The sequence below is a fragment of the Mchenga conophoros genome, linkage group LG16 (assembly GCF_057382185.1).
Source record: "Mchenga conophoros isolate Kocher_MC1m ecotype Shallow Benthic linkage group LG16, M_conophoros_male_GT1.1, whole genome shotgun sequence".
Classification (NCBI taxonomy): Eukaryota; Metazoa; Chordata; class Actinopteri; order Cichliformes; family Cichlidae; genus Mchenga; species Mchenga conophoros.
In genome coordinates this window covers 20,235,910-20,258,234 of record NC_140541.1, presented here as the reverse complement: position 1 = coordinate 20,258,234, position 22,325 = coordinate 20,235,910, and the positions used below count along the sequence as shown (strand labels likewise).

General features: G+C 39.8%; 2 protein-coding genes across 4 annotated transcripts; one reads left to right on the top strand and one right to left on the bottom strand.

The window, feature by feature from the left end:
• The first annotated feature begins 1,444 nt into the window (after positions 1–1,444).
• On the top strand, positions 1,445–21,854 carry LOC146556662 (complement C1q-like protein 2). 3 transcript variants are annotated; one of them, XM_085248614.1, is made up of 5 exons: positions 1,445–1,563; positions 2,490–2,637; positions 3,333–3,497; positions 3,575–3,709; positions 21,818–21,854. In XM_085248614.1, the coding sequence occupies exons 2-5, from the start codon at positions 2,581–2,583 to the stop codon at positions 21,839–21,841; spliced, it is 381 nt and encodes a 126-aa protein (XP_085104740.1). In that variant the 5' UTR covers positions 1,445–1,563; positions 2,490–2,580; the 3' UTR covers positions 21,842–21,854. The 3 variants fall into 3 exon arrangements, with proteins under 3 accessions (XP_085104740.1, XP_085104739.1, XP_085104738.1); XM_085248613.1 differs by lacking the exon at positions 21,818–21,854 and adding an exon at positions 7,294–7,473; XM_085248612.1 differs by lacking the exons at positions 1,445–1,563; positions 2,490–2,637; positions 3,333–3,497; positions 21,818–21,854 and adding exons at positions 7,294–7,604; positions 7,691–7,825; positions 7,906–9,259 and having other exon boundaries at positions 3,596–3,709.
• LOC146556663 (uncharacterized) lies at positions 11,908–14,528 on the bottom strand. Its single transcript, XM_085249534.1, has 5 exons — positions 14,453–14,528; positions 14,058–14,375; positions 13,888–13,975; positions 12,114–12,180; positions 11,908–11,988 (listed from the first exon to the last, which is right to left on the bottom strand). The coding sequence occupies exons 1-5, from the start codon at positions 14,526–14,528 to the stop codon at positions 11,908–11,910; spliced, it is 630 nt and encodes a 209-aa protein (XP_085105660.1).
• Positions 21,855–22,325: the final 471 nt, after the last annotated feature.

The window sequence follows — 22,325 nt, the reverse complement described above, 5'->3', positions numbered from 1 at the left end:
AGAGCTACTATAGCCTCTTTAGCTCAAGCATGCAGCTGTCTGTGAGCACAGCAGCTCCAGCATTTTTGACACTAAACTACAGTACGGAGTTTTTTCTCTCACATCTCTGATTTATCTGCAGCAGAAATTTTACTTGCATCCTGAATCATGTGTGTAAAATGTTCATAACTTTGTAGTATTCTAGTTTACTGTTCATATTTAAAATCCTCCACTCAGCTTCTGGTGCAATGATCAATGTGACTGTGAATCAGATGTTGCCATTGCCACCACTTTCATGTGAGTACCTAGTTAAGGTAAACCTGGGTTTACTTACCAAGCTGATATTTGATGTTGATCAGCTGATTTTTTTTCCATGAAAAAATAAATCACGAGTTACCTACAATTATTTTTAGCACTCAGCACAACTGATAAAAGTGGTCTACACAACGGTGTGTGCAATTTAACAGTGTCTGAATATCTCAAAAGTAGGTAGTGGCAATAAGCCGGATCAATCACTTCCAGTGAAGGTCAAGATAGAAATTGAAATTAATTTACTACTAATTTTATACAGAAACCTCTTCATAAAAGTATTTTCTATATATACTGAGCTATGACCATTTCATCTGTTACACCTGTGTTGTCTTTTGAGGTAGAGTTAAACAACAACATGTTTTGTTGTTGTTGTTGTTGTTGTTTTTCTTGTGTTATAAAAGAAATTTGATCATACCTGTGGCTCTCAGTAGCACATAATAATTAAGCACATGATTGACTAATTAAGATGAAGCGCAAGTTTAATTTAAAGTTCAAAGAGAACAAAGAGAACAGCATCTTGAGTTGTGTCCAGTATGACATGGGAGGAGATGTTAGAGGAACTTTGTCTTTACCCACGAAAAGTCCTTCAGTCTTATATATTTATAACCTCATATGAGCTTTCTGTACTTTGATTGGTAGGTGACCATATTTCCATTTCAGTTGTGTCTTCCTCCTTGTCTTATTTTGGTAGCTGTTTTTCTGTCTTGTGCTTAATTTTTGTACATATTGTCTAAATCTTTCTTTGATGGATTGCCTGAGTAAGCAGTATGATTCTTCACCTTATTCCCAGTGCTTCCTATAGTATTGCTAGAGTTCTGTGATAGAGTTGATGATAATACTAGTTATTGTAAACTTTACAAACCACCCAGCAGTATGTAAAGTCAAATTATAAAATACAAGTAAATAACAATTGCAGAACAGAATGTCAGTGTAATGAACACACACTTCGTTTTGACAAAGCACACTGCTTAGGTAAATGATCTGAGTAGTTGTTCATCACTGAGCAATTTGTTAATATGTGTTTCGAGCCAAATAAATGACAGGGAGAGAGAGAGAGAGAGTGACGTCAGAACACGTCATACTATAACCTCCCGGGAGTGGACGGAGGGGGTCAGTCGTTGGGATGCGCATGCGCAGACAGAGCGTGCGAGCGGCGGGCCTTGACCTTTCGGGGAAAAAAACACTTTCTCACGACTGGTGACAGCGAGGCGGATAACAGTCTTCAGTACTTGCTGGACTTTGAAGCTGTGGATTCTGGGACTGTTAGAAAAGGTAAAACATTTTCATTAAAACCTTATTACTGTTTTGTTTTTGTTACTCGTCATTGTAGCTTGCTGTTACTGTTGTGCTAACAGTAGCGATTAGCTAGATACGTTAGCCGTTGAGGTCAGCGCAATTTAGTATCCGGTATACAGAAACTGTTTTCCTAACAAAACCACTGTTATAATTAAGTGAAGGGGCTCCCAGCTAATTTGAACCTTTGGCTTCTAAAATATGTGGTTCAATTGCGTGCTGCGTACATAACCTAATGTCAGCTAGACCGAAATTTAAAATTTAATATATTGTTAAAGTCACTAAAATGACGCCTGAAGCCTGTTGTGGCGTGAGCTCTGTGTCTGCTCTAGAAACTCTGAAATTCTGTAGCTCTGAGCCGTACATTAAATACTCACATGAACCTGTACTTTGAATTCTCTATGAGCTGTATAAAATACAGCTATGCATAAGAGTTTTGAATGAATAATTAGATTTGATAACTCTTTATTGTCTAATCGAATTATATAGAAATGAATAGAAATGTGACATGAGAAGGTGTGTCTTTGACTGTTCCTGCATAACTTAGTTTCAGACTAGTTGACAAGTTATTCTCCGGTCATTTGATGTTTCCAAGATAGATGTTCTTTTGTAATATAGTTAAATTTTTTGTATATTTCATTTATCCACCATCATACATCATACATACAAGCTAAGAAGAGGTCGTTATACTAACAAGAGGTATCAACGCTGGGCCAAAGTTCAGCACATGGTTAAAGTTTGTAATCCAGCCAGGGTGTAAATATCACTCAGCAGCCAGAGCTGAAGCAGGTAGCATCAACACAAATCTACTCTACCCGGCTTAAATCACAAGAGCACCTCTGACCAAAAAGCTGTAGATTTTTCTTGTTTGCACAAATTAATCCAGATTCACATTGTGTTCACAGCTCCAACAAAATGAGGAAGAGGAGGGGGAGAAACACAATTAGGTTGAATTAAATTGGATGGAAGTTGAGGACAAGGAGAAGGAAGCTTTGGATGAGGAGGAAGAAAAGCAGCAGGAGCATCTTTAGGGATCCCTATGATGTCACTGAGGTTTGTTTCATTAATATGGTCCTCTCACAAAGAAAGATGACTTGTTTTAGTTTACCTACTTCCTGTATTAAATAGTGATGTGCAAAATGTTGTGGAAAAACCATGGAACAGGCACGTATAGTGCATCTGCAGGTAAATGAACATCAAATCTCTAAGGCAGACTGAAATCTGTATATTTATCACCCTTATGATAAAACCCACATCAGCCATTGGTTTATGGACTTTGTATTTTGAAGCCTCAACATTTGCTTTATTGCTGTTGCTATGTTGGGACCATATTAGGATGAGGGATCAGAATCTGGAGTCGTGCACACTATTGTTTCATTTAGTGTGTATCCATAAGATTCGTACAGCAAGTTGTGCCTTGAAAACAGGAAAGTCGTCTGCATAGAGGAGAACTGTAATAGCAGGCTTGTACAAAGTGAGGCTTTGTGCACTCATTTTACTTCTGTCACCCTGATTTGATGCAGATTTCACTTGAAATCGGCAAGAATTGGACTTATTTTTTATAATGTGTTCTTGTGAATTGATTGTGTATCGCATATGTTTGATTTGACTTTCTGCAAGACAACAGTCGTCCACTGGCCAAAAAAGTTTTCCAAATACCTCCACGTGATCTAGCCTGGATTTAGAAAAGAATAGCAAAAAAAATCTGCTCCTCCTGATTCAGATGCAATTTGTGTTTCTGTGTTCAGAGGCAGCGGCGAGAGGGGAGACCTCGGCTCATCCAGCTGGAGAGCCTGACCAGGAGGAGTCGAACATTAACTCAGCTCTTCCAGGGCACCCTGCAGACTCGGCTGTTGGCATCGACGAGGGATGGAGTGAACGTCAAACTGGAGTTCATCACAGGTCAACTGCAGGTATGCGAGTCAGACCTTCTGAAGAGGGTTTCACTTTTCTCTCTTCTTTATAATTGACTCTTTTCTCTCTCTTTCAGCTCCTTGTCTCAGAGTGGGAGGGGTTTGAAGCACAAAGGGAGGAGCTTGTCGTTTGGTTGGCTGATATGGATGTCCGCCTGAGTGAGGTTGACCAGCTGACAGGAAACACCAGTGAAAAACTGAAACAACTGCAGGTGTGGGCTTGTTTTAATATGACATATATTTGATATGATACATACGTCAGAGACATTATCCTAAACTGGACTAACAAAGGACCATGAGTACAACATGAAACGTACATTACAAGGCAAATGAATGGACAACTGATAAGCACATAACAATTGAGAGGATATATATATTTGTAAAAGCACATTCGTATTTGTACACATTCGTAAGGCTGAAGTTCATTGATCATTTTAATCATAAACTTGTTGTTGAAATATTTTTACTGAACATGCAAACATCTGCTGATGAAAATGTGTTGATTTATTTCTTGATGGTTCTTTGGGGCACCTTTAAAGGTTCTTCAATGAACCACTGAAAGAAATGGTTCTTCAAAGAACCATTGTTTGAAAGGTTCTTTGTGGCACCAAAAAAGGTTCTTCTATGGCATCAGTCTAAAGAACCACTTTTGGTTCCAGTTGGCACCTTTATTTTTCTGAGTGTAGATTAAATTGGAAGTAAAGGCACTTAGTATTTAAAATAGAAAGGAAATTGCAGCATTGGTTCGACATAGATTAAAAAAAAAGATAAAGTTTGATTAGATAGGATTAAGTTAGGACTGAGTCATGATAAGATAATAGGAAAAAAGAGAAGGGAAGTAATATTTTCCAAAGTCTTTAGAAGATGGTGTAGCTTGTATTATGGAGTCTTGTATTACCATTCAAGTCCAGAAAGTGGTGCTAATGCAGCTATGTGATGGTTGTCAGCCATCAAAGAAGAAGACAGCCCCGCTTAGGCTTTGTCTGTAGCCTCTTAGTGCTGTGAGGGGTCTACAGTGAAGGAAGTTGATTAGAAAAACGGTTCTAAACCACAAAGCATTTTTATCCAAATATTTAAACACAATCCTTAAATTTCAAATTATGTTGGTTTGTTCAGTTACTTTGGAGCCTCTTTCAATGCGGGACTGTGCATTAAAAAAATGGTTGTAATTCCTCCACAGTACTTTGGGGGGAAATCTGCCTGAGTTTACTTGATATTGTATTTCGCTAAAGAACTGTGTATGAATTGTGGTACTGTGATAATCCTTGGTGAGATGGGGGGCTTACATTCAGGAATTGAGTTGTAAGACATTCAGTTTCTACATGAATTTATATATGAATAAGTAATAAGGTTAACATGATTGGCTTCAAATACCCACATTATAGACCTGTTAAGGAATAGTCGTATTTGTACGATGGAGTATTTGTGCCACATTAAGAAAAAGAATAGTGTCTTTTCTCAAAACGTACAATTCATATTTTTTTTCTGCCTGAATACTCCTTTGTATATTTGACTGTACAAAAATACAAAGGATATAGTTTGAATAATTCTTAAATGTGCCACAAGATGGTACTCCAGCACAAGGAATAAAAGCATCTATACTGAGCAGTAGTCAGACTACCAATTAGCCTCTAAATACCGGGAATATGACTTCATAACACCTCTGCTTAACACAGTCACATAATAAAATGCTCAAATCCACATTAAAGATTAAAAGAGACCAAACAATTTGAGTGATAGGACAATTTTAAGAATAATGACTAATTAGTTAGTTAATTAATAAGTAACTCAAATAAGCAACACTAAATATACACCAGTGTCAGTGTAGCAGTATTTTTAATATAATACAATCAAATTCATAGTCCTAAAGGAGACATGATATAATGATAATAATGATGATATTATTATCATCAGACTGATACTACTGAACTAAAATATGCAAAAACCTCCTGAGATAAAAATAGTTTCATTGTTTTAAATAATAAAATACCCCCACCCCAGAAAATATACAAATGGTATAAAAGATAAATGAATCCAATCCATGTCTCCATCTTAAATTCAAGTTAATCTTTACCACTCTTGATATAACCTAACAGTTGCAATGAACAACATACCGTATGTTGTTCTGTAGCACTTGAAATGCATTGCTGTAAACCTCACTAGTACTAGTACCAGAAGGACTCGCTAGTACTGCAAAACACACAGTTTAGCCTGCCTAAACTGCTTAATCATGCAAATGTTGAATAACACAAAATAATTATCCTTTGATTTGTTTTGCAAGACACAGCATGAAAGTACACAGCTTCAGCAACACAATATATTTAATCCAATATCTAATTATAAAAACTCTAAATTGAATTATGTGGAAATTACATGTAAGACTTAACGGTACAGGTTTGGGGAATGAACACATTCAACTAAGCTTATGCTGAAGCTTAAGCTTCAACTAGGTAAGGCAGATTTACAACCAGTTACCTGCCCATCTAAGAAGCAATTCCTCAACAAATTGTAATAAAAATAAAGTAATAAAAATAAAACAAAATGTAATAAAACAGAAGTAAAAATAAATGTGAAGCAAGATCCAATCTAGTCTTATTAATTATAGTCTTCTAGAAAGGTAGCACAGTATTGGTATTTATTATTTAAATGGTCTTCTTGATTCATTTATAAAGCAAACAAACCAACAAGAACTAAGTGCAGAAATTTACATATATTGAGAGAGAAAGAGAGAGTGATGGGGTTGAAAATGATCATGTAGTATCTTGTTTTTGTACTTTATTTTATTTAATTGTTCAAAAATAAAGTATCTATCTATCTATTCTGGCGCAAAGTGGGCAATAAACAAACAAGAGAGCCGATCAGCTGATCACTGATCAATTTCAGGATTGAAGTAGAAACAGGAGAGGGAGGGGGAGGATGAGAGAAGAAGAGGCAGCTGTGCAGCAAAGACACAGAATAACTCCAGCTTTGTGCCTTTTTCATTGTAGCTGAATTACGGCACAAACTGTTCCTTTTCACCTCAATAAGAAACGCGTAATATTTTCTCTGAATACCAGACGGGACGGTTGGCAACTCTAATAACTTATGAACAAAATAAAGTTCAACATCATTAACTTCATAGCACCCACCCAGCTGTATAGAAACTCCGTCATGCTAGCTAGCATGCAGTACGGAAAAAGTCAGAATAACGAAAATAAACTCCACCTAAACTTGGTTCATATCTGACCCAGAGAGACTGCAGGTCATAACTTCTTACCTGAAGTTCAGTTCACACTTGGACCGGCGGCCGCCTCGGGTCTCTTTTCCTTCTGCGTCCCCTTTCCATCCTCCACCTGCTGGCCTCCACCACTTGCTAATGTTACTGAATCTGTGGAAGCTCCGCGATAGCCACCACACGAAGTAACGAGTAACGACCCTATCTAAATCCCAGTAACGACTAACGCGTTCCTGATTTTGGCATAATAACTAGTTACCGTGCTCGTTACCACAATAATAACGTAGTTACTGTAACGCGTTACTTAATAACGCGTTAGTCCCAACACTGATCATTCATAACTTCATTTTTATATTTATTTGTTTCTTTGTACTAATGTTGTTTTGTCCTGGATTATGGCTTTGTCACTCACTAATCTGTGTCCTACAGCTCTTTCCCTTGCCTCTATGTTTCAGTGTGCTGAACATTGGATGGAATGATTGCGCTGTGAGGAGTTTGTGTTTTGACAGTGGCCAGGATGTTAAAGCTAATATTTGATGTATTTAATGACCTGACCAGTAAAACTTGTTTTAATGTTTACAGTTGGCCACATCCTGTTTTGCATCTCTGAAGAGATAAAAATCAAGGACTTCTGAACAGAGAAGCAGAGCACAAAAGTGCAAAGATGAAGTCATTTGCAGTCCTCATTCTGGCAATCGGCAGCTGTCTTTGTGATTCTCAGATTAAAAGCGATTGTGACAAAATTTGTGATGTCTGCTCTTTCACTCGTATAACTCAAGACCTGGGAGCTGTGGGAGAGAAAGTCACAAACATTGCGGATAAAATAACGCTTCTAGAGATCAAGCTTCAAAAAACTGAAAAAGAAGTCATGGATCTGCAGAAACGTATTGGAGGTAACATGAGTCAACCTGGTTTGATTAATTGTAAGATTGAAATGTAATTTTGTTCTGGAAATTCTTATTAAATTTGTTGCTTTCAGGCATTCCTCAGGTAGCCTTTTCTGTAGCCCTCCTTGATTCTGGCTTTGGAAATACTGGCCCTTTTGACAGTCCTACTCCACTGCGGTACAAGAACATTTTCTCCAACACAGGCAGTGGCTACAATCCTTCAACAGGTATTATCTCTGTAACAGAGAAAGTGTTGCATGGAGTCATGAAAACCTGTGAAATCTCACCAGCTTTAATTTTTTGACAGGGATTTTCACAGCCATGACCAAAGGAATGTACTTCTTTCGATTCTCAATGTTTAACAACCTCAACTCTGTTCCCAACTCCGTTGTAAGCCTCATGAAGAATGGTAAAAGACTGACATCCGTCTGGGATACCAGTGGAAGTGATGCCAATGACATGGGTAGCAATGCTGTGGTCATCCCTCTCGAAGTGGGAGACAATGTGTATGTGGAGCTCCAGGCGAACAGGATTGTCTATGACGACAGCATGAACTACAATACTTTTAGTGGTTTTCTTCTGTTTACACTGTAATGTAAACAACATGGTTATATGCTTGCATGACTTCTTATGAGGTAAGATAAATATATGCATTTTTCCAAATTTTTTCCAAAGGAGTTCAAAGTTTTCAATGTTTTATTATTATTATTATTATTATTATTATTCCTTATTTTGTTTATTGAGTAGTGGAGAGTTCAGAAACCAGTGGTTTCTTAAGGATCTTTTATGAGCTCCTGGATAAGTTATCAGAGCCATCAAAGTTCACAGAAACTCATTAATAGATAAATCCTCATCCATACCTGTAGGCTGTAAACTATTCAAACAAAATATCAGAATGCTTCTTTTTTTCTGATAAAATTAATATTGCCACTTCTTTGACTAGGTTTAATGGCTTTAATGCCGATAAAAAATAAAGGTGAATTATTTAATTAAAATGTCTTGCAACAGGACTGGTTAAATCATTTCTATTAATCAAACTTCTGGGTTCATTAATTCATTCTTTTAGAGGCCAGGATGTTTCTCTTATATGTTTCTTTTGCATGGGCACTGTGTCATCTAGATTACATTTTTAGTTTTGCAAGTCATAAAACCCTTTATGTCAATGAGCTTGCCACTAATAGGGTGTTTAAATCATTTTAGATTTTTTGTGTATTGACAGTTTATGCAAGACCCACATTTGAGATTATCTTGTAGGTTATGATTTATCAAGGTTATTTCTGGAGTTTTAGGGTCCTGGAAAGCTTTGTCAAGCATATCTCTAATGTTTTTACCTCTCTAATCATTAGTGGTTCTTTAAAAATCCCTGGTAAGTTTGGATCACTTTGAAGGATATGCCAATGTTTTAAAATTATTTCTTTAATGTTCCTGGTGTTTGGTGTAAAGGTTGTGCAAAAGACAAGATTTAATTTAAGTTTTGGTTCTACCAGTCTGAGAAATAACCTCAACATCTGGTTTGGGATTTATGAGGAAGATTGTGTGCGAGAATATTTTGTTTTTGGTATTTAATTTTCTTTTAGATTGTACCTATTTATTAGATAAGATTGAAATGGATGAATTAAGAACTAGACACAGTTTTGGTGATTTGCATTGTAAAATGTCTGAATGGTTATTATGAAATAAACTAATTTTGTCTGAATGGTTTTGTCCACTATCTGTCTAGCTTAAGTGTTTATATTTTAATGGTTACATTTTATGTGGAGTGAATAAATAAAAGTATATTTACAAGTGGCCCCTAGAGACAAAGCACATACAAACTTCAAAACACGTAAAAACTCCAAAGCACGTACAAACCCCGAAGCATGTACAAACTCCAAAACACTAAAAACTCAGACACACGTAAAAACTCAGAAACACGTAAAAAAATCCAAAACACGTACAAAACACAACAGAAGTGAGTGAGATGACCTGATGTGCAAAAATCATTGTTACTGTTAAAATAGGTCAGCTGTTCAAGAGTCTGATAGCAGTGGGGAAGAAGGAGTTGTTGAGTCGAGATGTTCTGGATTTCACACTTCTAAACCTTCGTCCTGAGGGCAGCAGTGTGATCAGTCGGGTGTGTGTGGGGTCTTTGAGGATGGAGGCAGCTCTCCTCTGGACTCGTCACTGGAAGATGCACAATATAATGTGAATGGAACCCGAGTTAGGCAAAAACTGTTATAGCGGCCATGTAGGTGAAACTCCTCCTGATCAGGACAAGGAATCTGATGCCAGTGCAGAAAATATATTGTCATATTATTATCAGTAGTAGTAGTAAACTACAATCATACAAGAACTTTTGGTACATGTCCCAAGTCCTTAGAAAAAGAAACAGAAAGCAATAATAATAATTAATAATAATAATAATAACATAACTTTTACACATAATGTTATGGTCACACACAATGGTCCAGTTAGGTTTAAGAGAAATTAGTAACACTGTTTTTTCATTGCAAGAATTACAGAAAAAACTATGGAAGCTATGAAAAAGGTGAATGCATGACTGAAAACACTGTGAGAAATGAAAATACAACGTTATTCTAACCTTTCCTCCAAGCTGTTTTTGTAAAGGTCCTTGTTCAGGCACCTGGTCTGGCTTTTTCTGCAAAAGTAAAACTGTGACCAGCGCTTTATTTCACATGTTTTATGAATGACACTAAACTTTGTTCTACAAACTAAGTTCTGATGGGATGCTATTTAAATTGTAAATAAAAACAGGATGCAAAAATTTCCACATCTCATAAACTCAGATTTTATTGACAGTAGAAAATTAAAAATGCAGGAGTGTTTAAATGAATATTTTACTTTTTCATTTAAAAAAACAGTTTAAAAAAACTCATTTTGAATTTGATGGTAGCAACGTATTTTAGAACAACTGGGATAGGGCCACAAGATGTGGCATATCTTCACTGTTGTTTATACTACAGTATACTATATATGGTACTAACAGGGTCTTGTGACAAAATGAATGTCATATGGCCAGATGGGTCAGTGGTTTGTGTTAATGAGTTTAGGTCTCACTTTAAATTACAAGACATTTTAAAACAATTCCAAGCAATCCGTACTTCAATAACATGATCTAAATAAAAGCTGACTAGATAACATGAATACCCTGATGGGATGTAATGAAGTCTTGGAGGACTGTAGCATTAATCAAGAAATTATAACCATCTGATTTTATACACATTTAAAAGCTAACCTAATCGGAATTATCCATTCTGTGATATTCCCTCACAAAACCTTAGTGGACAAAGCTCCAGGTAAACCATTGATTTAAGAATACTTTCTTGAAATGGCAATAACTTTGTCTGACGTCATAGTGCAGCCAAACAAAAAACAAAATAAACAAAAAAAACATTCAGTCAAATTCAAGCAAGTGGTAAAGGCACCTACTATTGCTAATTTCCTGCTCCATATAATGGATTGGATTTATATAGCGCTTTTCAAGGCACCCAAAGCGCTTTACAATACCACTATTCATTCACTCTCACATTCATACACTGGTGGAGGCAAGCTACAGTTGTAGCTGTGTACTGACAGAAGCGAGGCTGCCATATCGCGCCATCGGCCCCTCTGGCCAACACCAGTAGGCAAGTAGGGTAAAGTGTCTTGCCCAGGGACACAATGACCAGGACAGAGAGCCCAGGGATCGAACCGGTGACCTTCCGGTTACAGATTCCCAACTCCCTGAGCCACGGTCGCCCGTAATAGTTCTATACTTTGGCTCCACTCCACTAAGTCTGATTTACAGTTTCAGAGACTCTGTATTTTATCTAATACTGGGCGTTGCATTTCATCCTGACCCTGAAACAACATGTTTGTCCCTCTTCCCATCCCATATGGAAAAGATTTATATAAATCTTATAAAGTTTGTATCTGTCTTGTGTGAAACTTGTATGAAAAGCATATAAGTGTGAAAACAGATATAAGATCCCTTGAAAAATTATATAATGAAACTTGTATGTTTTGGATACTTACTAAAACAATGTATGAAAGTAATGAGAAAGTGGCCACTTTCATGAGTAAATCATATAAGTTTTTACTATTTCTTTTCCGTATGGGATAATGCAAACTTTCTTCTCATTGCCTGCTTCTTCTAAAAACAGGGATGTGAATGATTGAAACTGCCATGCTCGAAGCCAGAGATGTGCCCTTGAGCTGAAGAGGCTACAGTAGCGATGTCCTCCCTCTGATTGTGTTCCCTTGCAGTTCCTGCTTTGAAACAGAAAAATGTCCAAGTCTCTGTAACTGTGTATCTGGATGTCTCGTCAGCTTAGAAGTGACCATAGATTGAATTCTGCAACTCTGTATATTGACTCCTCCATGTGTTATTTTTCAAATGAGCAGTGGTACCCTGTGGTTAAGAGAGACCCACATACAAAGACAAAAAATACAAATAAATATTAGGGGAGATTTTAAGATAGGAATTAAGGCAGAGATGTAAGAATGCTAAAGATACTGTAATAAAGATCTTATGACCTCTTCTGACTGAGGAGGAAATTGATCCTCGACTGGATCCTGATTCAGTGTCCTCATCATAAATTTTCTGTTGAGAAAAAGCAGTGACCATATTAATGCTGTCCAGCAGGTGCTTCAGTACTTTATTCTATGAGAGCTGGTTAGTAAAGGCACTGTACTTATTACAGTGTATAAGAAACACAAGACACCAGTCTCTTTGAAAAGTTGCTAATAGTGATAAGGATAATTATTTATAATTGTATTTTGATATTTAAGTAGAGGAATGAATTATAGATGTAATGTATGAAACCATGGTTTTAATTACACGCACCAACATGAAAATGTGAAAAAAAAATATGCGTGTCTATAATGACAGTGGATTTAAATAGTTGCAAATACAGTATGATTACTGTTTGTCAGTTCTTCTAGTTTGTTTTGTATTTTGGTTACTGCAGTAATAGGGTTTAATTTTGTGATATTCTGAAAGGTCTTGATGCATGCTCAATTATCTAGGTAAGGAAATCCCAGAAAGTTGATCCTGTTCTTCTGGATCTAGTGTTTTCATTGGGACAAACATTTCATCACTCATCCAAATGACTTCTTCAGTCTGAACTGACTGCAGGTTTCCCCTTATAAACAGTACATTTGCACGATGACCAATACTAGCATCACTGGTTAACACTGGTCTGTCAAAAAATAAACAAAATAACTGATGTCTCTCAGTCTGGAACAGTTACAAAGTCATTTCTAAGGCTTTGGACTTCAGTGAACCACTGTGAGAGCCATTACATGCAAATGGAGAACACTTGGAACAGTGGTGAAGTTTCCCAGGAATGACCAACTTACCAAAATTACTCCAAGAGTTTTTTTGTTGCATTTTTTTGTTTTGTTTTTTGGTATTTTAAAATATGATGGCCAAAAGTAGTTAGGTTTAAGTATGAAAGTGTTAAGCCTTAAAATACCACATTGGTGTACTTTTGTGGTTGTAGAGTGAAAACAAGCAGGTTACCACAAAATAAAAATGGCTTCAGAGTCAGTGTATTAAAACTGCATCTAACTATTTTTATGCTAGTGCCATTTCCTCTTTGCACCTTCAACCCTATAGAGAAAAAAAGCCATGAACATGCTGGGTACACCTGTCAAACTTAGAACTAGTTTGCAGTACTTACAAAAATACCAACCAAACTATGCAATTACATTTTCTTTCTTTAATGGTCAAAAAAAGCATTTAGGTTTACTCAAACCTTTGATTATTTTGTAAACTAATAACTAATGAAACTAATAATTCAACTGGTTATGAAATAAAAGATTAATTTTAGTAATAAAATAACCTTCTGAGCTCAGTGAATTCTCTGGTGTGAGCATTCGGCCTGTGAAAACTAATGTAATGATTTTGTTATTGAACTGAATCGAAAGATATCAGTTCATTTAGACTTTATGAATCTGGATTAATCTGCAATGCAGCATATATTTTCTTTATTTGCATTACCTTGCAATTTAATATATGCAATTAAATTTAAATCTTCACTGTGATATGAGCCACAGAAATCAATGCTAATTTCCCTCTTTTTTTTCTTATTTGATGCACTCTTTCGATATTTGAACACCTGGACATAAACAAAATAAAGCTAAATGGTATGGTAAACATAAGAATAATCATCCAAGGAGACACAATAGAAAATGGCATGTCAGTTTTATGATCAAATCGGTCTCCCCAGCTGACAATAAATGTACAGCAGCACAAAGAAGAGCTACATTCTTTTAACCGTTATGAAGTTAAAAAGGTTTTACTCACCTGCAGAGGAAAACAGCCAACATGATGCCGCATAGAAGAAATCCAATTGCAGTTGACAGTATGGATAGAAAATACTTTGAAATGGATTCTGTAAAGCAGCATAGATGTAATTTTCATTGGTTATTGAAGATTTACTAAAAGTGATTGGGAGATGTTTTTGTTCTACCCACCTTTGGGCTTCTCAGACACAGTTAAATTCCACGTAATGCTGTGTAGGCCATCTGCGCCAGTTATGCTACATGTATAAAGTCCTTTATCCTCAGATTGAGCACTAAAAATAATTATCTCTGTAGGTAACTCGTGATTTATTTTCAGTTTATAAAATGAGAAATTTGAAAAGGTGCGATTCAGCACAATGGAATAGTGGAAAACAGATCTGTTGTTGGTCCATGAGATTTGCGTTGCATTTGGCTCAGATATGTTGCAAGTCATTGTCACAGAATCTCCTGTGAACACCATCATATTTCTGTGTCCTTTTTCAACAAACTCTATTGTTTAAAGGAAAAAAAAATTAGAAATGTATTTGTATTTGATCTGGATAAAAAGACATAAATATACTCTGTACCTGCAAAGACATGCCACACCACTAATAGCTGAGTGAAGAGCAGTGCTGCTTGGTTTAATTTCAACATCATGATCATCAGACTGAGACAGAAGCAGACTTGAACTTCACTTTGAGCTTCATTTGTATCTGAGGAGGAGCCACCAAAAAGGAAGTGGTCTGCTGCTGTTTTGCTGACTCAAAAGTCGTGAGTGTGTGTGTTTCATCTTTTGCAGAATAAAACAAGATGTTTTGTGGGAATAATGCATTCATTAGGTTAACAAGAAATTGTCACAATTTAAGTGATTCCCCCACTTGAAATTTAGTCACTCATGTTATAAACGGAAATATCAGATGCACACGATTAAAGGAGAAATTTTCTAGTGCAGTAAAACCACATCTGCATGGTTTATCACACTTTACCCACAAGAGAATTCATAGCTGTACAACATGTTGCATTCTTGATCATGTAACTCAGACCTTCCCAAAGTGTGGGGCCCACCCCCTGGAGGGGGGGACACTGCTAGCACTGGGCGCCCACACAAACGCAAAGCAGGAGATGAAGCATCGCTGAATATGTTTCCAAACCAACTTCATTCTAAGCCAAAGACTAGAAAATATGGTGAAGCATATCTTCCCTTTGGTTTCACCTGCACAAGTGCCGAGGTAGGTCTCCCCTGCAGATTTGGTTTTCCCTTCGTGGGGAGCAGCGCTGGGCTGTTCAAATCATGAACAAACAGTATCCCACATTCTTGATTTTTAGTTCACAAACACTTGTTGTAATGACTAACTACTCCTCACATTTTGGAGATGTTAGCTCTTTATACAGTAAAGTTACAGTGGGATACGAATAACATCAGGCTGATCCTGCCACAATTTGTCCCTCGGTTCTATGGTTCCCTTGAGAGGCATTTTTTGAAAAATGCATTGATAACAATGTTGAATATTATTACACAGGGGAAAAAAAACAACTACACTTAAAATAATCACACCTTTACGCCTCTGCTTTTTCAAAATGGAGGGACAGTAACTGCATCTGTATATGTAAACGTGTAAAACCTGAAGATCTGACTATCTGCCATTCTGCAATTCATCTCATGTAAACAATAACGTGGTGCACCGCATGACGTGAAAAAAGGCACATACCTTTAACGTTGCGTGACGAACTCTGTATTCCTTGTCCACACGTAAATGCAAAAATCTCAGTTTTCGGTGATTTGAAACGCCGTTTACGTGTGGACGAAACAGCTGCGTTTTCAAAAATAACCATGTAGGTGCAGACCTAGCATACAAGAGTTAGTAGTTTATTTTATAATTTATTGCAGTTTACTTGTATTTGCTTAAATGTTTGAGGTGTGAAATAATGCAAAAATCTGGACAAAGAGAGCAACTGTACTGGAGGAGGTAAACCCAAGATCATATAATGTGAAAACTGAAGTTTACTGTACACTCAAAAGACAATGGGATCATCGGAAGGACAGTGTGATGACAACAACAGTGTGATGACAACAACACACCACTTGAACCAACAACACCTGTGATCAGCATGCTCTATCAAGCCACCTGATAGACTAAACCTTTAAGCATATATATATATATATATATATATATATATAACTTTCTGCATTATTGTGTGTTCAGTAGTTTACACTGTCACAAATGTTTGTGATGTAATTCAAGCTATGCAATGTTAGGTATGTTTCCACAGTGTTGTTCAGCAGTTAACATCTAAAGAAAAGGGGATGTGTTGATAGGAGTTATGTGGGTTAGTTCAGCTTCACCACTAGGGGGGTGTCTAAACCAAATTGTGATATATACTGTGTCGATGAAGCAGCGGCGGGTTATGTTTACATGCATGGATGTGAGCCACGTTAAAATAAAGAAGCTTGCTCACTACTACTGATGTTTTATTAAAAACACGACAGGGGGGTCGGAGGGGCGCGAATATTTTTCTTGTAAAACAAAGGGGGGCCTAGCAATAAAAGTTTGGGAACCACTGATGTAACTGAACTTGTTATACCTGCCCTATCCTAATTTGGAATAAACATGGAATGGTGAAATAAAGACTTTCTTTACAAAGTTCTGATGTTTCACTGAAAAGCGTGATAACTTGCCCTCACTTAAGTATGAACAATGACTCAACAGTTTTAAAGAGAGGTTTATTCATTTATCATTCAGAACCTCATTGATAGACTATCCATCCATCCATCCATTTTCATCCGCTTTGTCCGGGGCCGGGTCGCGGGGGCAGCAGCCTAAGCAAAGAGGCCCAGACCTCCCTCTCCCCAGCCACCTCCTCCAGCTTATCCGGGGGAATACCAAGGCGTTCCCAGGCCAGCCGAGAGATATAATCTCTCCAGCGTGTCCTGGGTCTGCCCCGGGGCCTCCTCCCGGTGGGACATGCCTGGAACACCTCACCCAGGAGGCTCCCAGGGGGCATCCTTGTCAGATGCCCGAACCACCTCAGCTGGCTCCTTTCGATGTGGAGCAGCAGCTGCTCTACTCTGAGCCCCTCCCGGATGGCCGAACTTCTCACCCTATCTCTAAGGGAGAGGCCAGCCACCCTTCGGAGGAAGCTCATTTCTGCCGCTTGTATCCGCGATCTCGTTCTTTCGGTCACTACCCACAGCTCGTGGCCATAGGTGAGGGTAGGGACGTAGATCGACCGGTAAATTGAGAGCTTCGCTTTTGCACTCAGCTCCCTCTTCACCACGACGGACCGGTGCAGCGTCCGCATTACTGCAGCTGCAGCCCCAATCCGTCTGTCGATCTCCGGCTCCCTTCTCCCATCACTCGCGAACAAGACCCCGAGATACTTGAACTCCTCCACTTGGGGCAGGAACTCATCCCCGACCCGGAGTGGGCACTCCACCCTTTTCCGGCTGAGAACCATGGCCTCAGATTTGGAGGTGCTGATCCTCATTCCCGCTGCTTCACACTCGGCTGCGAACCGCTCCAGTGCGAGCTGGAGACCCTCACCTGATGAAGCCAACAGAACCACATCATCTGCAAAAATCAGAGATGAGATTCTGAGGCCACCAAAGCGAAAGCCCTCCGCCACTTGGCTGCGCCTAGAAATCCTGTCCATAAAAATTATGAACAGAACCGGAGACAAAGGGCAGCCCTGGCGGAGCCCATCACCCACCGGGAACGAGTCCGACTTATTGCCGGCAATGCGAACCAAGCTCTTGCAATGGTTGTATAGGGATCGAATGGCCCGTAGCAATGGGCCAGACACCCCATATTCCCGCAACACCTCCCACAGGACACCCCGAGGGACACGGTCGAATGCCTTCTCCAAGTCCACAAAACACATGTAGACTGGTTGGGCAAACTCCCATGCACCCTCAAGTATCCTGGAGAGGATAAAGAGCTGGTCCAGTGTTCCGCGACCAGGACGAAAACCGCATTGTTCCTCCTGTATCCGAGGTTCGACTAACGGACGAACTCTCCTTTCCAGCACCCTGGCATAGACTTTCCCAGGGAGGCTGAGGAGTGTGATCCCCCTGTAGTTGGAACACACCCTCCGGTCCCCTTTCTTGAAGATGGGGACCACCACCCCGGTCTGCCAGTCCACAGGTACTGCCCCTGATCTCCACGCAACATTGCAGAGGCGTGTCAACCAGGACAGCCCTACAACGTCCAGAGCCTTCAGGAACTCGGGGCGGACCTCATCAACACCAGGGGCTCTGCCACCAAGGAGTTGTTTAACTGCCTCAGTGACCTCGCCCCCGGAAATTGGCGGGTCATTCCCCTCATCCCCAGACTCTGCTTCCTCCTCGGAAGACGTGTCAGTGGGATTAAGGAGGTCCTCGAAGTATTCCTTCCACCGCCTGACAATTTTCTCAGTCGACGTCAGCAGCGCTCCGCCAGCACTATACACAGTGCAGGTAGAGCACCGCTTTCCCCTCCTGAGACGTCTGACGGTTTGCCAGAATCTCTTCGAGGCAGCCCGAAAGTCTTTTTCCATGGCCTCTCCGAACTCCTCCCACACCCGAGTTTTTGCTTCAGCCACTGCCCGAGCCGCATTCCGCTTGGCCTGTCGATACCTGTCGGCTGCCTCCGGAGTCCCACAGGCTAACCAAGCCCGATAGGACTCCTTCTTCAGCCTGGTGGCTCCCTTCACCTCTGGTGTCCACCATTTGGTTCGGGGATTACCACCACGGCAGGCACCAACCACCTTGCGGCCGCAGCTCAATGCAGCAGCTTCGGCAATGGAGACGCTGAACATGGTCCATTCGGACTCAATGTCCCCAGTCTCCCTCGGAATGCTGTTGAAGCTCTGCCGGAGGTGTGCGTTGAAGATCTCGCGGACTGGGGCCTCTGCTAGACGTTCCCAGGACACCCTCACTACGTGTTTAGGTGCACCAGGTCTGTCCAGCGTCTTCCCCCGCCACCTGATCCAACTCACCACCAGGTGGTGATCAGTTGACAGCTCAGCCCCTCTCTTTACCCGAGTGTCCAGAACATATGATCGCAGGTCTGCTGATACGATTACAAAATCGATCATCGACCTACGGCCTAGAGCATCCTGGTGCCACGTGCACTTATGGACACTCTTATGTTCGAACAGGGTGTTCGTTATGGCCAAACTGTGATTAGCACAGAAGTCCAATAACAGAGCACCACTCGGGTTCAGATCAGGGAGGCCGTTCCTCCCAATCACGCCCCTCCAGGTCTCGCTGTCGTTACCCACGTGAGCATTGAAGTCTCCCAGCAGGACAACAGAGTCTCCAGGTGGAGCACCCTCCAGCACCCCCCCCCCCCCCCCCCCCCCAGGGACTCTAAGAAGGCTGGGTACTCTGAACTGCCACTCGGCGCATAAGCGCAGATGACAGTCAGGACCCGTTCCCCGACCCTAAGGCGCAGGGAACAAACCCTCTCGTCCACCGAGAAAAACCCCAACGTACCGGCAGCAAGCCGAGGGGATATTAGGATACCCACCCCAGCCCGCCGCCTCTCACCAGGGGCAACTCCAGACTGAGACAGAGTCCAGCCCCTCTCCAGGAGACTGGTTCCAGAGCCCAAGCCATGTGTAGAGGTGAGCCTGACTATATCTAGTCGGTACCTCTCAACCTCACGCACTAACTCAGGCTCCTTCCCCACCAGAGAGGTGACATTCCATGTCCCTATTGCCAGTCTTGGCAGCCGGGGGTCAGTCCGCCAGGGCCTCCGCTCCTGGCCGCCACCCGGCACACAATGCACCCGACCCCTATGGCGCCTCCTGCGGGTGGTGGGCCTGCGGGAGGATGGGCCCATGTCTCCTCTTCGGGCTGTGCCCGGCCGGGCCCCATGGACTAAGGCCCGGCCACCAGACGCTCGCCCTCGGGCACCCTCCCCAGGCCTGGCTCCAGGGCGGGGCCCCGGTAACCCTATCCCGGGCAGGGTAAACTGTTCCCTCGATGTCCTTTTCATAAGGGTCTTATGAATCGCTCTTTGTCTGGTCCCTCACCCAGGGCCAATTTGCCATGGGAGACCCTACCAGGGGGCAAAAGCCCCCAGACAACATAGCCCCTGGGATCCCTGTGACACACAAACCCCTCCACCACGATAAGGTAGCGATTCAAGGAGGGGTGATAGACTATTAAAATAAATAAAATAATAAAAACCACAGTGAAATGCAATATTTCTCATTCTGTTTTTTTTCTTTTCTTTTTTTTAATAAACTAATGTACTCATGAATGCTTCATCCTGGATTATGTTTGCTTTTTGATCCTCATTGTACTGGACTTGAAATGTTTGCACTTTGAGGAGTTGCATGCAGTATTTTTTTATTTCCATATCAGGGATCAATTACATGGGCAGGTTTTAATGTTTACAGTTGGTGAGTCCTGTTTTGTATCTCTGAGTGCAAAAAGGAAGTCATTTGTGGTCCTCATTCTCACAATAGGCTGTTGCCTTGGCGATTATCAAAGTAAAATTGATTGCGACAAAATCTCATTGCTAAGGATCAGCCTCAGTGCTGTGATGTTTCCTCTCTCTGGGAGCGACAAATCTGGGAGCAGTGGGTGAGAAAGTCACAAACATTATGGTTAAAATAAGACTCGGAGAGACCAAGCTGAAAATATATCTTTTATATCAGTGGCATAGCTCAGAAAGGGACTTCTCTGATACACTCATGATCAAGCTTAATTAATTATATATTGTGAATCAATGGAAAATAAGCTAATTATAGACACAAACATATACACTATGCTTAAGATGCCATACTAATCACCACCAAAATATCTGAATGAATGAATGAATAAAGTGGCCATTTGTATAATATTGATAAAGAAGATTGTAGGACTGTATTATCCATTCATCCATCCATTCCACTTATTCTTATGAGAGTCGTGGGTGTATACTAAATAAGAATGTAGTATCAGGGATGGGACAAAAAATCAGCTAGTGACCGGCCCACCATGGTATTATGGGAAAAGCCATAAAGCCTTTATAATAAACTTAAACCTACACCATCCTTCCTATTCTGGTATTCTAAACAGTACTTAGCAAAAATATAAAACAAACTAATTTATAATTACATATACTAACTAATAGGGTTGCCAAAAAAATAGGGAACCATCCCCCCCCCCCCCCCCGCCTCAAGATGCTTAACTGACAAAACCGATTTTAATTTAATGCATGTATAAAACAAATGCACAGAAATCTATTATTTTTCTCCAGTAATTGAATAGATTCAACATCTTTCTTCAACAGAATTGCAGACTGCACAGATACCTTCCCAAAGGAAAGAATACTATAACTTACAATAATGCATTTCTATACATTTTACATCAGATGAAAACTTTGGTTGTAAGATAATTATTTATTAAAAGCTAAAGACTTTAAATGAGAATAAGAAAGAAAAGTATTTCTTTGTGCAGCCATATGGCCTTTGGTTGCCTGCTCATCCCAGCTGGTTAAACCAGTGCCCTACTTTTAAACACCTTTAAACTAATATTTTCTTGGATTTAGTCCAAAAGGGTCCAAAGTTCTGTTGTTTTATTTTATTTCTGTTTTGTTTTCTAAAATAACATAAATTTACTCCAGCAGCATGTACACAGGCAGATGAGTGACAGAGCGGTGGTTGTAAGCAAACTCCCCTGTGGAGGTTATTATTTATTCGGGTGTGTAACTTAGGAGTTAACCCACTGAAAGACAAACTGTCATTGTATGATATGTTGAAACCTCCCTTTGTAAATGAAAGATAATCCTCAGAGTTTACACAAGACAATTTGTTGTGCGTGCTTCGCTTTCTTATTGGCAGGATTTAATCAGGAGCCACTAATGATGCAGTTCTCTTTGAATACATGTCAATGAAGCTAAACAGCTAAAATAATGACGTGCTTCTTATGCTTCTGCTTCTGAGATTTAAGAACATTTTTTTTTTTTTTTTTCTCACTACAGCTATGGGACCCAGTTCACTGTTGATGATCTCATGAGCACATCCTATGGGACCTGAAGTTTCTCTATGTGAGTTTCTAATACACTTTTTATTATGTTTCTAATTTCTAGCTATCAGTTGGAAATTACTTACAGTCATGGAGATTATTGTGTAGAATACCATCAGTATTATGTTTATGTTTTAGGAGATAAATCAGCTTTAGTGTAAGAAAAACGAAATACTTTTTTAAAGCTCATTTACATTGTTTAGTGTTTTTTGGTGTTTGTTTTAAACAACAACAACAAAAAGATTTATTCCAAGCAGTTCATGTTAACATCACATTAAAAAGTGTGCTTTTTTGTTTCGAATCAGATAAACATCTGACAAAAATAGCTGGTTTAGTTAAACTGTTTGGTATTAAACGCTAGTAAAGTAATCCAATGAATGTGTCTGAATTTGCAATTTTGAAAAAAAGTTAGATCACCCCTCTTACTTTTCAAATTGACGTTCAGCTTTTGTTCAAAATATTTT